The sequence below is a fragment of the Suricata suricatta genome, chromosome 12 (genome assembly GCF_006229205.1).
Source record: "Suricata suricatta isolate VVHF042 chromosome 12, meerkat_22Aug2017_6uvM2_HiC, whole genome shotgun sequence".
NCBI lineage: Eukaryota > Metazoa > Chordata > Mammalia > Carnivora > Herpestidae > Suricata > Suricata suricatta.
Genome location: NC_043711.1, coordinates 1,631,950 through 1,649,319, shown reverse-complemented (window position 1 = coordinate 1,649,319; position 17,370 = coordinate 1,631,950). Strand labels below are relative to the sequence as shown.

General features: G+C 60.3%; 1 protein-coding gene across 3 annotated transcripts; it reads left to right on the top strand.

Annotated features, from left to right (window-relative positions):
• The first annotated feature begins 1,137 nt into the window (after window positions 1-1,137).
• Window positions 1,138-17,306, top strand: SGTA (small glutamine rich tetratricopeptide repeat containing alpha). Of its 3 annotated transcripts, XM_029918013.1 has the most exons (13): window positions 1,169-1,230; window positions 2,640-2,715; window positions 9,105-9,244; window positions 9,490-9,596; window positions 9,843-9,927; window positions 10,817-10,916; window positions 12,256-12,360; window positions 13,025-13,163; window positions 13,832-13,894; window positions 14,950-14,987; window positions 15,797-15,886; window positions 16,087-16,207; window positions 17,050-17,306. In XM_029918013.1, exons 3-12 carry the CDS (start codon window positions 9,145-9,147, stop codon window positions 16,199-16,201), a joined length of 942 nt encoding a protein of 313 aa, XP_029773873.1. In that variant the 5' UTR covers window positions 1,169-1,230; window positions 2,640-2,715; window positions 9,105-9,144; the 3' UTR covers window positions 16,202-16,207; window positions 17,050-17,306. The 3 variants fall into 3 exon arrangements, with proteins under 3 accessions (XP_029773872.1, XP_029773873.1, XP_029773874.1); XM_029918012.1 differs by lacking the exon at window positions 2,640-2,715 and having other exon boundaries at window positions 1,138-1,230; XM_029918014.1 differs by lacking the exons at window positions 1,169-1,230; window positions 2,640-2,715 and adding an exon at window positions 1,539-1,647.
• Window positions 17,307-17,370: the final 64 nt, after the last annotated feature.

Below are 17,370 nucleotides of genomic sequence, written 5' to 3'. Positions count from 1 at the left end.
GTGTATTCGGCTAGTTGTGCAGGTTTCCCCTTAACCTAAGGGCGTCATGTTAGTGATCCCTTACCATACTCGTCTCTGGCGCTTTTTGTAGATTATCCCAACCAGCAGCCTGCCCAGATTCCAGCACCTAACGAAGATGAGGCGCGCCACGTGTACCAGCAGAATCCGGTGAATCAACTAAATGCACTTTTTAAAAAATCGAGAAAGCCTCAGTAGATGAATCCATGAGCTCAAACAACAGGTGTTTTGAAACGGTGCAGTATCCTGATCTGTCACTATTGTCCATTAAAACGAACAACGAAATCTTGAATTAAGACGCCCAGGAAGAAAAATACACCAGAACTAAAATGGCCAAAAAACACCCTCCCCTTATTTCTGCAAAAGAATTTAAAGAACTCCTGGGTTTTAAACATGCACGCATGTCAAATAGGATAAAGATGAATTAGAACACTTCTTGCAACTTTAACACTAACAGTGGTCAGTTGTGGGTACTCCTAGGGAACTTCCTCCTCACTAAACCCTCTATTAAGCTCAAATTACTTCCCCAATCATAATCACTGCATGCCGCTTTATCAAGCGAAAAGTATTAGTTTTTAGTACTAGTTTACTAGTTTGTAGTTCGTCAACCCCAGTAGAATGTAACGAGAGCAACTTCCTGGTTTTTACAGTTGCTTTGCAAAACATTTGTTGATTATTAGACACCCGCTGTAAACAAATATACCTGTGTTCCTTTACGTCTTATGGATGGAATGAACGAAAGAATGCATTTGTGGCTTCGCGGGTGGATAGGTGGGTGAATAAACGTAAAACGTAGCGAATTAACAGTCGCTCACGTTCACAGACAACCTGTGTCGCTCCGGGGGCCAGACGGCAAACACAGCAACCCCACGTGGTCGGCTCGGTGCCACGTGACTGGCTCTGCCAAACGCGCGGGAGTCCGCCACTGTCCCATCATGCACCACTCCGTTGCCGCTCGAGGGGGAACGACAATCCTGATTTCCGGCCTCCAATCGGTCGCAGAGGTCAGTTGCCCTAACGACCAGCTAGCCTTCACCTCTAAATTACGTCACTTCTCCCCACGCCCGCCTTGATAATTGACGCGCCTGCGCAGAATGAAAGCCAAAGGGCGCCGCCTCCTTCCGCGCAAGCGTCGCGGGCGGGGGCGGGGCCGGATAGCGCCGCGGTGCGCAGGCGCAGCCGTCGGCGGGTCGGCGTTTGGCCGCCTGAGAGGTGAGTGGGGGTTGTTCGGCGCCGAGCCGGACGAGCCTAGGGTCCGCTGCTTGGAGCTCCCGGGGCTCAAGGGCCCGTAAGGGGGGGCTGGAGCTGAGGCCGGGGTCGCCGCGGTCCGCTGGGTTCTATGAGTGGGCGGCGCAAAGGGGAAACTGAGGCAAGGCGGCGTCGGGCAGGCCCTCGCCAGCTCTGGTCCACCTCACCCGGACCCGAGGCCCAGGAAATGCTGGTTCGAGGTGAAACTGGAAGCGAAAGTGCCCCACGAGCGGCCAGGGTGTCTTCTGCTCGGAAATACTGTCCCTTTGAATTGGGGATCCCGTTCGTGGGGCTCCGGTCGGTATCCTGTCCCAGCGCCGCCACTCCACCTGGCTGACTTGGCTGGCCTCTTGGCTTCCCGGAGCCTCAGTTTCCCCCTCGGTAAGGCGGGCGTAGTCACGGTCCCTGCGTGATGTTTGGGGGTGGGGGCAGTGGTCCTTGGGAAGATGGAAGCCACGGCGCCGGGCGCAGAGCGAGAGCTCAGTGGGTCAGCAGGTGTTAGGTCGTCTTTCACACCCAGAGTCTTCTGCGTGTTGACCTAGAGGCGGGAAGAGTCGGGCTGAGGACCAGCTCCATCACCGCTCACTGGCTGGGTGAGCTTGGGCAAGTCGCTTGCCTCTCTGAGCAGCGCTTTCCTTCTAGTATAGGGACCCTAGGAGAACGTGCTTCCTAGGGTCACTGTGAGGTTAAATAAACAGAACATCCTGTCTCCGGGCTCCTGCTGCTTGTTAAGAGCTACTGAAGAACGGCTTGCTTTTTTCCGATTAGGTGCCAGAAAACGTGTGTGCAGCCTGCATTCCTGGCTGCAGGATGTGTGGTGCCCTTTGGTTTTCTGTCTCTGATTCTTCTGTCTGTGTTTCGTCTCCCCAGACCAGTAGATCAGTCACCATGGGGGACACAGGGCAGTCTGGGGGACTTCTGTTGTCATGACTGAGTGTGCTCTTGGCGCCGGGTGGGTGGGGCCAGGGTGCTGCTCAGCGCCCAGCGTTGAGGACGGGCCCCAGTGTCCTGGTGCAGAAGTTAAACCTTGCTCCAGACCCGTGAGTCCTCACCAGCACGAGCTGCGTCCATGGGGTTCTCGAGATGAGCCCCCAAGATGTCCTGTTCGCGTTTTGTGGGGAGAGGAAAGCGCACGTTGGAGTGGAGGCTCTGGAGTCAGACTGCTGGGTTCCGGCGTCCGGGTTTGTGTCTCAGCCGGGTGGCACGGGTGGCACCCCCGTCTTCATAGTCTCCGTGTTTTCTTCTGGGCAATGGGGGTTGGAGTAAGCGAGCTGCCTCAGCACCCCGTGAGCGGGGCCAGACCCCGCTGCTGCCTGTTTTCGTGAAAGCCACACCCTCCACTGCAAACCCCTCGGCCTGCTCTTCCGCCACAGGAAAGTGGAGTGGTCGCCGCAGAAACACGGCCCTTTTCAGAGGACGATCGCCGTCCCCACGGTCGCCGTCCCCACGGTAAGCCGATGCAGGAACCGCTCTTCGCTTGGGCCCGGAAAGTGCTCGCCGCTCCCCAAGGATTTCGCCTGAGGCTAATGTTTTGGTCGCTTTGGAAGGGTTGTAAGCTCCTTCCCACAGGGAGAGCTGTGGTCTTCCTTGGATCTTACGTTTTTACTTTGTTTTATTTTGCTTTATTTTGTTTTATTTTATTTTGTATGTTTGCCAAGAGCCGGCACTGGCCGCTGTGGGAAGTGCTCAGGAAGGAGGCTGAGGGAATAAAGGGAGTTTTAGGAGGGAGGCAAGACCCAAGGTTTGTTGTCTCTTCTGCTTTTCCCAGAGAACTCGGTCAGGTGGCTCTGAGTTTGACAGGGATCTAACGTTGTCCCCAGACCGTATGGATCAAGCGCTGCTCAGTGCGGGTCCAAAGGGAAGGCGTCTGTCCTGCAGCTCAGAGTCTGGGTGAGGGTGGGGGACGGATGACTGACCAGGGAGTTTTAAAGCCGCCTAGGCCGGGGATGAGACTGGTCCTTGGACTTTGCCAGGAAAAGAGGGTGTCTAGCTCTGTCTGAGGCAGCAGCCTTGCAGCTCGGTGTTGAAGGGAGTTGAGTCTCCAGATGGGTCAGAGCAGTTGTGTTTGGAGCCCCTGAGGGTTTGGCAAAGGGCCTTGCGTGAAACTCATGACATTTCGGGGGGCTTGGGCAGTTTTAAGGTGTACAGGGCATTCTGGTGGCATTTTAGGAGAAAACAGGGCTGAGTGCTCAAGCCTTGGGACAGCCCTTGCTTGGACACCGGAGGGTGCGAGGCCCACACAGAGGAGCAGGACCCTGGTCAGGGTGAGGCCACCGGTTCGCCTCCCCGTGTGGGGTGAGGGCTCGCTCTGGTTTTTATTTTTTTAATGTTTATTTTTGAGAGTGAACGTGAGCGCGGGAGGGGTAGAGGAAGACACAGAATCCGAGGCAGGATCCAGGGTCTGAGCTGTCCACACAGAGCCTGACGCTGCGCTCGAACCCTTGAATCCTTGAACCGTGAGATCATGACCTGAGCCGAGGTTGCACGCTTAACAGACTGAGCCACCCAGGCGCCCCAGGGGCCTGCTCATTTTAGTGAGACCTGCAGTTTTTTTCTCCTTTGACCAGTTCTAGGCTCAGAAATAAAAGGGATAGAGGCTGATTTTGTTATTGTTGTTGTTGTGTAGTAGTGAAATGAAAAGGCGGCCTGGGAGCCAGAGGGGTTGTGAGGACCAGCAGCGGAGCCGGCCCCAGGACCCCGCCGCACCCTGGGACTCTGGCCGCCCCCCCTCACCGGGCTCACCCGGACCGGCTCCTCCGGGTGCTCCCTGAGAGCTCGTAAAGCACTCAGTGTTCAGGGGGCGGGCTGCCTTCCAGAATTCTGTCCAGTGGCCCAAACCCCACAAGCGGTGATTGTTTCTGGTGCCTGGCAGGCGCCAGGGAAAGTGCCGTCCCCGTGTTTTGCTGGGCCTCACTTTGCAGAGAGCAGAAGGCTCGTTCGTCCCGCGGCCCCTGGTGCAAGTGAGATTCGCAAACCGGCTCGCAGGCCTCTGTGTCAGCGGCTTTGATGGGTCCCTGTCGCGTGGGGGGCGTGGTCCTCGGCTGTAGGCCTGAGACCCAAAATGTGGCGCAAACAGGTTTTCAGAAAAGAGGCAGCAAAGTCATTTGGCCACTATGGTTGTTACCACTGTGGAAGGAGGTGCTCCTGGCATCGAGGAGGATGGGCCAGGGACGCTACTGAACTCCCGGGGTTCAGGGCGCCCCCACGGAGAGTGACCTGCCCCCCAGCAGTGCCAAGCGGGAGAGACCCTGCATTGATGATCTGGAAAAACATTGAGTCCAGTCCTGCCCACACTGCACACGGAGTGAGTCCCCAGGGGTCAGAGGGTACAAACCAGGGTGGCCTCGGCGTCTGCGTCACCCCCTCTCTCCCTCCACTCGTGTGTACTTCTGTGTGTGCAGCGTCCCAGGACCCCCGCAGTCAGATGCTTACAGACCACAGACTCCTGGGGGTGTTCCCGGGGGTCAATCTGCCCCCCTGCCTCCGAGTTCATTGGACAGAGACCAGGGAGGCTGTAAACTCTGCAGTGAGCAGGACATCCCCCCGCGCCACACACACACACACACACACACACACACACACACACACAGCAGAGAATGATCCTACCCCGATATCCATAGTGCCGAGATGGAGAAAATCCGCATTAGGTCTTTTTTTTCTTTTTTAACCTTTATATTTTGAGAGACACAAGTGGGAGGGAGAGGGGCAGGCAGAGGGGGACGGAGGATCTGAAGCAGATTCTGTGCTGACGGCAGCGAAGCCCGGTGTGGGGCTCAGACTCACGAACCACCAGATCAGGACCCGAGCCGAAGTCACATACTCAACAACTGAGCCACCCAGATACCCCATAGGTCATAAGTTCTCGTAACAATTGGTAAGGACATCTCTGTTACCCGGTTTTATTGAAGAGGAAAGTGAGGCTACTGGCTGGGACTCTTTCCAGTGGGACAGAGCAGTCCTCAGCTTAGGTGTGGGGAAGGTGCCCTGAAACTGGCCTCGGGCAGAAATGGCTGAAAGGAAGGCAGGACTCCAGGCCCTTGGCCTGCAGGCAAATCAGGCCTCCCTGGCCTGTCATCCGTATGCCCGGCCCAGGGCAGACTCCAGGGAGCGCTCTGACTTCTTGACCGTGAACCACTGTGGAGGGGCCAGCGTTTGGGAGGAGGTCAAGCCGCAGACCAGGCGAAGCCCAGGAAGAGGCTGTGAGAGCTCATGCTGGGAAGGCCCGGCCAGGCCAGAGCGCCGCCGCCGCCGTGGGGACGGGATGCCCGCGTGCAAACGCCCTGAGGTTCCCAGGGCCAGGGGCACGGGAAGGACTGAAGTTGTCCCAGAAAGGAGCGTGACTTGAACTTTGAGTTTTTTGAACCGCTGCCTCCAGGAGCCTCAGTAGTCTCACACACGCACACCCACCCCCGCTTCACCGCTTCGTCTGGGAGCGCAGACTTCTGCTAAGGACCGGATTTCCTTCCTTAGTCTACTCTTTTTGTGTGTGTGATAATTTATTTTTGAGAGAGAGAGCACACCCGCGCGGGAAGGGGCAGAGAGAGAAGAGGACAGAAGATCCAAAGCAGGGTCTGAGCTGAAGGCAGCGAGCCCGACGCAGGACTCTAACTCCTGAACCTCAAGATGGTGCCCTGTGCCAAAGTCAGATGCTGAACCCACCGAGTCCCCCAGGCGCCCCTTCCGTAGTCTCCTCTTACAAGCGAGCACTCGTCACCACCAGGACCTGCATTAGCTCCCTGTCCCCCCGTTACCCACATGTGTGTACATGAGGCCCAGTGCTGGGGGCCTGGTGCAGACCCGTGGGGGGAACCGTGCTCAGAACTGGTGCCCGGAGCATTTCGGCCGAGTGCCATCCACCCGGCCGTGCCATCTTGCCGCGCTGCCTCATCTGGCTGTGACTCCGGCTGAGGTCCTGGCACACCTCCGTCTGGTCGGCCGTCCTCACAGTGATTCGAGGTGGGGAGCTGGCAAACGTAAAGGCCTAGATGCTAAAAGCAGTGGTCTCTGTGGGTCCCGAGACGCAATCACAGGGATGTGATGTAGGCACTTCCGTAAGATCGCGAGATTCGTTCTCCACCGGCAGGTGCCTGGCCACGACCCTCAAGCCCGGACTTAGAACACAGTATGCAGAGGGACCTGAGATCATACATCTGAAGGGCAGGACCCCAGACTTGGGAAACGAAAGAAAACAAAACCTTTTCTAATTTTGAGAAGACACACATAGTCAAATTCACCATCCTCACCTTTTCCAAGCACACAGCTCAGCGGCATCAAGCACACGCACACTGTCGTACAGCCTCCCCCACCATCCGTCTCCAGAACTTTCCATCTCCCCAGACTGAGATTCTGTCCCCATGAACCACAGACTCCCTGCCCCCCGCCCCAGCCCCCACCGTCCACTCTCGGTCTCTGTGGACGGGACGCCTCTAGGGACCCCTGCGAGTGGGGTCACACAGGCCATGTCCTGCATCTGGCTTCTGTCACTGCGCACGGTGTCCTCCAGGACTGTCCACGTGGTGGCAGGTGGCAGGACGTCCTTCCTTTTTAAGACTGCACGGTATTCCAGGGTGTAGATAGGATGGAACACGTCGTGTTCATCCTTCATGTATCGATGGACACTGGAACTGTGTCTCTCTTCATCTATTTTTTTTTTAATGTTTATTTTTGTGAGAGAGAAACAGAGAGACAGAGCATGAGCAGGGAAGGACAGAGAGGGAGACACAGGATCCAAAACAGGTTCCAGGCTCTGAGCGGGGTTTGAACTCACAAACCCGCAAGATCATGACCCGAGCTGAAGTTGGATGTTTAACCGGCTGAGCCCCCCAGGCGCCCCTGTCTCTCAGCTCTTATAAATAATGCTACAGATCTGGTGGTTAGCAGACTTGTTTGCTCTCTGTACCCTCTTAGCTGGGAAGCATGACTCCCTCTTTGAGGCTTCCCCCAAATGAGCGGGTTGTGGTGGTTGATCTCTGTGGGCCCCTCTGGGTCTCCCAGGGTCTTCAGGATTGGGACTGGCTGGCTGTCCTCCAGGCTCTGGCCCATCCTGACCCCCCACCTTCCAGTTCTGGGGAGGCTCTTCAGCCGAAGGCACTTGCTGGGTAAAGGGACATTGTGTCCAGAAGTGGGAGTGGGGGCGCATTACCGTCCTCAATTTTAATTCCCTCACCGGTTTTAACAAGTATTGGAAGTTTTTCTCTTACTTAAAGTTGAGATATAATCCATATTTCTTAAAACTGGGTTTTGGTGGATTCACACTGCTGTGGGGCCATCATCGGCTTTTTCTAAGTCCAAAACATTCCACCTCAAAAAGAACCTGTGTCCCCATCAGCCATCACTCCACAGCTCCCACACACCCCTTCCGTCTATGGCCGCTCCTGTTCTGGACGTTTCACACACGTGGACTCAGGCCCTTGTGGCCTCTCATGTCTGGCTTCCCCGCCTTTATGAACGAAGCAGCTGTTGATGGACGTAGGTTTCTCGGAACTGGAGACCGAGGTCTCTGAGCATGGCCACCACTGGTGTCTGGTGGCGCTTGCCCCGACCGGGTGGTAGTCACATCATCTGAGTCCGATGCCCGCCGGTTTGCAGAGCCCGGGGCCGAACGACTGGCTTCCCAGTTCTGCGGGGCACACAGGTGTCGCGGGGAGACGGAGGTGCTTCGTGCTGCGGGTTCTGGCCGCCCGGGTGGACCTGAGCCGCCTCGGGCCCGCTGCTCCTTGGGGACCCCCACCCCCCCACCTGTTGCCCTTCTCAGTGGGAGCGACCGTGGAGCTGGTGGTGCGGAGGGAAGAGGGGTGCTGTGCACAGCGCCGGACCCATCCCAGGCCCCTCCCGCCGGACCATTCCACACCAGGGCTCTCCCTTGGGCACTGCTGACATTGGAGCCAGATGGCGCTCCGTCACGGGGACACCCCGGGTACTGGGGTGGGGCGGGACAGCATGCCAGGTCTTCACCACTGGATACCAGGAGCACCCTGTCGTGATGACCACAGATTTCCCCAGACCTGGGGCAGGATCGCTCCTGGCCTGGAAATCCAGCGCATCCTGGAGGGACCAAGAAAAGGGCCTCTGACCCCCTGGAAACGGACAGGCGCCTCTGGGGCCTGCTGGCTGACTCTAGGCGCCCCTCCCCCGCCCAGGCCCTCTGCGTGCACTGCTCCCCGCCCCCTGCGACGCTGTCCAACCCCTCGTACCCCTCGGGAGTGTCAGGACTTGGGGAACCGTTAGTTTGTTGTCTTTACCTGAGTGGACAAGCAGGTGGGACTGTGGTCTGCCTTGTGCTGAAAACTCGGGGTTCATAGGCCTGCAGGCTAGTGCTGGCTGGCCCCGTGCCCCTGAGACTGCCAAAGGGTGGCGATGGCTAAGGTCACGTCACTTCCTTTACAGGCAGGAGGCAGGGGCGCCAGGGGCTCAGATGTTGGAGCGTCCTGCTCTTGATTTCGGCTCAGGTCTCCATCTCATGAGTTCGAGCCCCACGTCGGACTCTGTGCTGACAGCATGGAGCCTGCTTGGGATTCTCTCTCTTCCTCTCTCCTTCCCTCTCCCTCCCTCTCTCCATCTTTCTCTGTGTCTCTCCCTCTCCCCTTCTCCCTCTGTCTCTCTCTCCCTCCCTCTCTTCCTCCGCCTCAGAAACGAAATAAACCTGAGAAGAAACTTAGCGTTCGGAAGCTGGAGCAGTCAGTGCCCTGGGAGCCCCAGCGTCTCTTCTGTGAAATGGGGTTGTCACCATCGCCCCTCACTTGTCGTTCAGATTAAATTGCTTCCTCAGGGCCCGGCACAGGTGGGGAGGGGCACTGCCCGCACGCTGTGCTCCTCATGCCCTCGGCTTGGGTCCCCAGATCTCGAGAACCCCTGGGCGTTGTCTCTTCCTGTCACAAAATGGATAACAGGAAGCGCCTGGCCTACGCCATCATCCGGTTCCTGCACGACCAGCTGCGGCACGGGGGGCTCTCGTCCGACGCCCAGGAGAGCTTGGAAGGTACGTGTGGTTGCACACCGCCCGGCCTCGGCACCCCCGTCTCTGCCCGAGGAGCGGGTCCAGAACGTTCTCCGCCGCCCCATGTGTGTGACTCCTAGAGCAGAGAAAAGCTCTCTTGAAAGAGGGGGCGGGGCACCCCCGGTGCCTGGAACCCACGTGGGGCTGAGGGCGGGGAGGCCATCTGAGCCCCAAGTCAGAAAGTCGGGGTTGTGCTCAGAAGAGAGCGTCTCCGTCCTCCCTCACAGTTGCCATCCAGTGCCTGGAGACTGCTTTTGGGGTGACCGTGGAAGACAGCGACCTCGCTCTCCCCCAGACTCTCCCGGAGATATTTGACGCGGCCGCCGCGGGCAGGGTGAGTCTCCGGCTTCCCCGCGCAAGTGACAGCCCGAGCGGCCGAGGGACCAGAGGCCGGTGCCGGGCCTGCCTGCGGACGGGGCGCGTGGGGGCTCGGCTCGGCCACCCCGGCCCGAGGCGTCTCCCTCGGGACTCAGCTTTCACCCCTGGGGGCCCGAGCAGGAGGGCGGCAGAGGCCGGGGGGGGGGGGCGGGAGGAAGACAGTGGGCCGCCCCGTAAGCAGCTGTCTGTGCCGTGGGCCCAGGAGGTGCCGCAGGACCGGAGGAGCCCCGAGCGGACTCCGCCTTCGGAGGAGGACTCGGCTGAGGCAGAGCGCCTCAAAACCGAAGGTGAGATGGAGCGGGCCGGCCCCCGGGCCGTGGCAGCGAGGGGCTTGCTGTTAGCAGGACATGGGCTTGGGGCCCCGGGACGCTGAGCACGCAGATGTGAGGGTGTGCGCGGGTGCAAGCGGGCCGTCCCCCTGCAAGGCCTTCTGACGGTGAGCACGTGGTCCCCCGGTGAGCGTGTGGCCCGGCCTCTGCCCTCCCAGCCGTGGGCCGGGAGACGTGCAACCGCCTGCCTGCAGCAGCGCGAAGGGAGACCAGCCCAGATGTCCATAAACTGGTAAAAGGTTAGACAAAACGTGACACACCCACGGTCTGGAACATGCCTCGGCCGGCCGCGAGCAGGAGCGAGGCACCCGCCCCCGCCGCCCCGAGGACAGACCCGAACACAGGACGCTCAGGCAGGGAACCGGACACGAGAGGCCACGTGGGGTGGGAGTCCACGTGCGGGACCGTTCGGAACAGGCCCGTCCACGGACAGGAGGGGCTCGTGGGGGCTGGGGCGGGGGGGGGGTGGCAGCGATGGGGATGGGGCTTCCTTTAGGGGAGAGGGAATGTTCTAGAACTGACTACAGTGATGGACAACTGTGAATATTTTAAAGCCCAAGCTGCACACTTTGAAAGCATGAGTTTTGTGTTATGTAAGTTATATCTCACTAAACTTGGCTCTTTCTGAGGGAAGAGACTTGTCTCCAGATGTCACAGTTGGTGACAGTTGTCCTCACCAAGTGCCGGCTCGGGCCACCGCCCTGAGGTGCCGGATGCAGCCCCCCTCCCCCGCCGGCGCCCCGGCTCTCCTCACGCCCTCGCTCAGACACCGGAGCGCAGGGAGCTCGGGTCAGAGCCCTCGCGCCTCGCATCAACAGTGGGGTCACCGGCTTTCCTTTCTCTTTAGGAAACGAGCAGATGAAAGTAGAAAACTTCGAAGCTGCAGTGCACTTCTACGGGAAAGCCATCGAGCTGAACCCCGCCAACGCCGTCTATTTCTGTAACAGGTACCGGCCGGCTCACGTGGTCGCGTGTCCCCAGGAGAGGTGTCTGTGCGGTCGCCCAGTGGCTGACCGCAGCCCCGAAGAAGCAGTCGGTGGCAGGTGGCCAGTGAGGTGTCCGCGGGCGTTGACAGCCCCGTTCTCCACGCACGTGTTGGAACGAGGACATAAGCCAGCGTTTGGTGACATTTCAGTCCTGTGTTCACGGCAGCATTGTCGTTAACTGATGAGCTGCATCTAGCTAGAACTTGAATTACTTTATTAATATTTATTGATTTTGAGAGAGAGAGAACGAACACGTATACTTGTGGGGGAGGGGCAGAGAACCCCGAACGGGCCCCGAGCCGTCAGCGCAACAAACCGTGAGCTCACGACCTGAGCCGGAACCAGGAGCAGGGTGCTCAACCGACTGAGCCCCCGGCGCCCCGGGCGCATTCTTCTGAAGGGAAGGGTGCACCCCCACCCCGCCCCGGCCTCCCGGCTCAGACTTTGTCACAAGGGGTTCTTGGTGCCGAGGGGGATGGGGCAGGACATGGGACGGTCGCACGTCCATGAGAAAGGCGTGGCGACCAGCGGTGAACGGCAGACCCCGGAGGGGGCACCTGACGTCGTCCACCATGCCTCCAGGGTGGAACTGCGTTAGTTTTCGTTTCTTCCTAACTCTTGTTGGGACAGTCGTACAAATGGGTGTACAGAAAAGGGGCGCCTGGGTGGCTCAGGCAGTTAAGCATCCGACTTCAGCCCAGGTCATGATCTTGCGGTTGGTGAGTTTGAGCCCCGCGTTGGGCTCTGCTGACATCTGAGCCTGGAGCCTGCTTCGGATTCTTTGTCTCCCTCTCTGCCCCTCCCCTGCACGTGCTCTGTTTCTGTTTCTCAATAACAAGCAAACGTTAAAAAAAAAAACGCTCACAGAGCCCCGTACCCCCAGCCCACCAGCGTAGCCGCTCTGTGCTTTCTACCTGACGTCTCTATGTACTTCAGAAACGGGGGGAAACGGAAAGTGGAATATTAAAAACACCAGTGAGAAAAACTATCCCGTGTGGCAAGTCAAGAGCGTGGACAGGGGTCTCGTGGCTGATCAGTTATTTTCTAATAGGTCCTCCCTGACGCAAAACAGCCACCAGCCCCCCAACAGTGGGCGGGGCCTGGGTGCTGAGCCCATTAACTCGGGCCTCCGACCGGCCCCGTCATGGCCGTGGGCGGGGCAGCATTGGGCACCGCCGCGCCGGGGACAGAAGCTGTCTCGGGCCTGTGTCCGCCCTGCCTGCCGACGGGGAAGCCGAGGCTCATCCAGGGCAGTGGGCGAGGCCCGCAGCCCTCCACCCTTGCCTCTCTGTCTCCCCAGAGCCGCGGCCTACAGCAAACTCGGGAACTACGCAGGGGCTGTGCAGGACTGCGAGCGAGCCATCTGCATAGACCCGTCCTATAGCAAAGCCTACGGCAGGATGGGGTGAGTGCGCCCGCCCGTACGGCGGCCCCTCCCCTGCGTCCCGCACTTCCTCCTGTCCAGTCGTCACACCCCGCAGGGTCAGGTTTTCTGAGAGCAGCCCGCAGGACTGGGGAGCACCCCTGTGCTTGCTGCCTGACCGGGGCACACGGGTGAGCAGCCAGACGAAGAGGGCCGCGGGGCAGGGTGCAGGGGGTCCCCCTGGAGTGGGATGGCCTCCCTCCCAGCATGTAGGGACCTTCCCCAGGTCTTGTTGTGGAAGAGTTTTACAGCCTGCTCTCCAGCCTTCTCCCTCCCGGGGGTTTGGGGGTTGTGAAACCCTCCCCCTCAGATCCGAAATTTGGTCTTCCTGGCCACCAGCCCCACCCTGAGTCACCTCATTGGCATAAACTTAGGTGCGGTCCAAGGGGCTCGTTATAGAGACCAGGAGACGCCTGTGACTTAGGAAGTTTTGGGTTCACGAGCTCTGGGCCTTCGAGTCCTCCGTGCGGGTTCCTCTGGGGCCCCAGCCCTCGTGCCTTTGAGTTCTCTTCATGCGCCCTCCTCTCAGCCCCTGTGGCCCTCGTGCCGTTCCCACCGGCCGCTGGGCCACCGTGGCGCTGGAGCAGCGTGGGGGTGGCGGGCAGCGCCCCGGGCCCTCCCCCACCTTGCGGTGCCTCCTCCCCAGCCTCGCGCTCTCCAGCCTGAACAAGCACACCGAGGCCGTGGCCTACTACAAGAAGGCCTTGGAGCTGGATCCCGACAACGAGACCTACAAGTCGAACCTCAAGATAGCCGAGCTGAAGTTGAGGGAGACGCCGAGCCCCGTGAGCCTCCCCCCTGGGGAAGGGGGGGCCCTGGCGGGCGGGCCGGGCAGACACAGAAATGCCTGTCACAAAAGAAGTTTTGCCCCACGGGCCCTGGAAAACAGGAGGCAGGGCCACATGGAGAAGCTCCAGGGCCCATCAGGAGGCGGGTGGGAGTGGGGGGACGTGGGCCAGGGCCCTGGCCGTGGGGAGGACGGGGAGGCAGGCCCCGGACCAGGAGGATGAGCCATTCAGCAGCATGGGGCAGCCCTGGTGGCTGAAGGCCAGGCCCCAGGGTGGTCAGGGTGGGCTGGTGGCCCTGGCGGAGGAGGCTGGGGGGCAGCTGACTGGCCTGCACACTCAAGGTGGGCCCATGGGTGATGGTTCACCGTCACTGGGAATCGCTCACCCCTGAGGAACCGTCCCTCAGGGGCGCACAGGTTCCAAGATGTCAGAATGTTAGAAGGTGAAAGACAGCACTCCTCCTAAGCGGTTGTCACCATGGTTTGTGCCTTTTCTGGAGCGCTCTGTGGCCGGGAGGCCCAGCTGCCTGGTCGGTGGAATGTCTGAGCCGTCTGCCTCTAGAAGTTTAGACAGGCCGCCCGCGGGATTTTCGGTCTCAGTTCTCCGTGCCTGGGGACCAGCCGTCGTGGCCCTGTGACCACTCATCAGGGCTTTTCCCCCCACAGACAGGAGGCGTGGGCAGTTTGGACATCGCCGGCCTGCTGAACAACCCAAGTTTCATGAGCATGGTAATCCGCGCCCCCCCCACCCACCCCGGGCTCTGGGTCCTTCTCTGGGGGTGGTGACCTAGGGGCTGAGCAGCCTCCCAGCCACACCCCTCGATGCCAGGAGCCCCCCAGTGTGACAGGACACACGTCCCCAGACACCGCCCCGTGTCCCTGTGGCGGCATCGCCCCCCGTGAGACCCCTCAGTATGGAGCACAGACACGCTGGATCCTGCGTCTCACGGCCAGTAGCGCAGGGAAGCAGCACCCCTCCCTCCAGCTTGGTTTCTGCCTCACGCTGTGGAGGCCCTGTAGCCTCACGGCCGCGCCTGCTTCCCAGGGCTCCGGTGGCGCGCCGAGGAGCCCGGGTGCCACCAAGGCAGAATCCCGCCTTCCCAGGGCCAGACACTCACCTCCAGAAGCGCCTCTCTGGGCAGCGCTGTCCTTTGAAAGCAGGCACACACCCGTGACTTTGGGGCTGGTCCCCACACATGCGAGTGCTTTCACGGTGGCCTCAGGGCCCAGGGTTTCCCAGCGTCGGGAAGAGGGAACACCTTTGGGTGGTCAGAAGTGTCCTCACTGCAGTGGGGGTGGTTGGCCAGGCACGCGCTGGGCCGGGGCAGCACTTAGTAGTTTTGTTGGCACACGGCTACACCCGTGGGGTGACGGCGACACAGGGCCGGGCGGTTCAGGCAGGGTCTGGCCCATAAGGCCGAGAACCTTGCCTCGCGCCCCTCACGGGTAGCCAGCCCCCTGAGGCACGCCGGGAAGGCCCCTCTTCGGCCGCCCACTCGGCCGCGTCCTGGAGCGGGTCCTAGGGAGAGGACCCTCAGGGGGAGAAAGTGGAAGCGCAGGTGTCCAGGGAGCGAGGGGCCGCCTGTGCTGCTGGATTCGGTGGCCGGAAAACCGGGTCGGGATGCGTCTACACAGCGAAGCCTGAGCAGCCAGTAGGAGACGATGAGGTGCCGGGAACCTCTTAGGCGGCCAGTCCTACAGGGAGCCTGGTGGGCGGGCCCAGCGGCTCCGGGAGCGCGTGCGGCCGGGAGCCTGCTGCTCTGATCGACTGTTCTTCTCCGCAGGCGTCGAACCTGATGAACAACCCCCAGGTTCAGCAGCTGTAAGTGACAGGCGCCTGCTTTTGATCTTGTTACAGTTTTCATCGTGACAAGACACATGTGACTTAAAACTTACCTGTTTTAATGCTAACGGTCACAGCGCAGTCGCCTTAGGTATACTCAGTACATTGTACAACCATCACCACTGCCTAATTCCAGAACGCTGTGTCTCCCAGAAAGAGGCCTGGTGCCCATTGTAGGCACTTTACACCCCTCCAGCCTCCCGCACCGCCGAGCCCCCTTGCGGTCCGTGGATGAGCCTGTGCTAGACATTTCACACACGCGGGATCACACCCCGTGTGGCCTGGTGTGTGGTCCTCTCCCCGAACGTCCTGGGTGAGCACCGGTTTTCGGGTCTTCTGGGCCCACACCCAGGAGTGGAATTGCTGGGTCGTGTGGTGATTCTGTGTTTAACTCAAGAATTGCCAGGCTGTGGTTAAATCTTAAAGCAGGATCTCTCGACCGCAGTGCTGCCGGCATCGGGGTGGGTCACTCTGGGGGGCATCCCAGGTGCACTCCTGCTCGGCCCCCACCCGTCTCTGCCGGGAGCGCCCCGGTGTGGTGACTGCACATGGCCCCAGACATGGGCCTGTGTCCCCTGGAGCAGAACTGTCCCCTGGTTGAGGAGCCCTGTCTTCAAGTGAGAAACAAAGATTGTTTCCACGTAAGCCGGTGGCGTTCACAGCCGCTGCCGTCATAGAGCAGGGCCAGGGTGGGGTGGGCCGGGCCCCGCAGGGGCTGCCCGGCAGCCGAGAGGAGGAGCGGGGTCCAGCCGGGCTGGCTGTGCACATCGCGGGCTCTCTCCTTGCAGCATGTCTGGGATGATTTCGGGCGGCCACAACCCCCTGGGGACCCCTGGCACCAGCCCCTCGCAGAATGACCTGGCCAGTCTCATCCAGGCGTGAGTACATGTGCCTGGTGGGGGCGGGGGTGGGGGGGTGCCCGTGAGAGTGAGAACACAAGTGCTGTGTCCCTGGGCACTCGGTGGGCCCGGCTGCTGGGGTCTAGTGAGTAGCCGCACTGCCCGTGGGGGGGCACACCCCTGGGAAGCAGCCAGGAGGGTGCCCGGCCCCCCCCTGAGCCCGGGCGCCCCTCCTGCAGTGGCCAGCAGTTCGCGCAGCAGATGCAGCAGCAGAACCCAGAGTTGATAGAACAGCTCCGAAGTCAGATCCGAAGTCGGACCCCCAGTGCCAGCAACGAGGACCAGCAGGAGTGACGGCCCGTGAGTGCCCTGCCGGCCAGGAAGGGAGGGCCCCCACAGTTGGGGGGCTGTCTGGGGCCATTGGGCCCCTTTCCCAGGTGTTTCTGCTCCAATCCTGTCCCTCCCTCCCCAGTTCCCCTCTGTGAGTGGGCCCGGCACTCAGGTGGGATTTGTACCGAGAGGGGCTACAAGCCCACCGCTCCCGGGCAGGGCTGCTGCCCGAGGGCCTGCAGAGGGTGGGCAGCCCTGGAACTGTGTGTGTTTGCTGTGCACAGATGTTAACGGGGGTCGGCTGGAAAACAGACGGTCCGGAGGACTCAGAGGCCGCCCCAGGGGCCCCGGGACCCCACCTGGGTCTCGCCACCTTCCCTCCGGCCCGGGTTCCGCCCAGGGGCCCCGCGCGGCCCCCTGGTTCTCCTTCAGCCTCGGTTTTTCTAGTAAGGGTTTCAGAGCACGGGGGCACCTGGCCAGCTCAGCCGCGGAGCTGCGACTCGATCTCAGGGCCTGGAGCTCCAGCCCCACATTGGGCGTAGAAGTTACTAAAAAAACTAACTCAAAAAAGTAGTTTTGGGGATTCTGAAAGACAAAAACAGAAACAGGACCAACAACTTTGCTCTCCACCCACGGCAGCTATTGGGCACATCTGTTTTCGGTTTTGTTTTGTCTTTAAGCACTCTTAAAAAATAGAGCAAAAACCGTAGTCGGGGTCAGCTTTGCATCTGTCGTGTGTTGTGACCTCATCTGCACAGCACGCCTCTGCCAGCGTCCCCCGCCCGTGCTGTGCCCGCACTGATGCGACCGTGGCCACGGGGCTGTCCCCACCCCCCAGGCCGGCCTGACCGTGCCCTCGTCTCTCCCCCCAGCCCTCCGCACCGCCAGCTCGTCCCCACCGACTGGAAGCCTTCTCGCGGTTTGCCGTCTTCTCCCCTTGGACCGCCCAAGAGAGAAAAAGAAAAAGAAATGGGATCTGCATGTTAAGACGGATTTTTATTATTCTTCCCTTCGCCCTCCCCTCCCTGTTTGTAGTCTCCCACGGTCCCCAGACCCTTCTCAAAACAGAGCCAGCAAGAATGCAGACCAGCTCCCAGAAAACCCAGTCACTAAAGTATTTTCTAGATTGTTCCAGGGTGGGGGGTCTTTCTCCAGCCTCTGTCCGGGAAGCAGCCAGTTTTATGTCCAGCCAC

What these genes read in the sequence shown, in the direction of transcription:
- SGTA (XM_029918012.1), top strand. Translation starts at nt 9,145, where the DNA reads ATGGATAACAGGAAGCGCCTGGCCTACGCCATCATCCGGTTCCTGCAC. An exon ending in ACGCGGCCGCCGCGGGCAGG is followed by an intron (nt 9,597 to 9,842) that starts GTGAGTCTCCGG and finishes CCGTGGGCCCAG; the next exon opens with GAGGTGCCGCAGGACCGGAG. An exon ending in AAAGCCTACGGCAGGATGGG is followed by an intron (nt 12,361 to 13,024) that starts GTGAGTGCGCCC and finishes CCTCCTCCCCAG; the next exon opens with CCTCGCGCTCTCCAGCCTGA.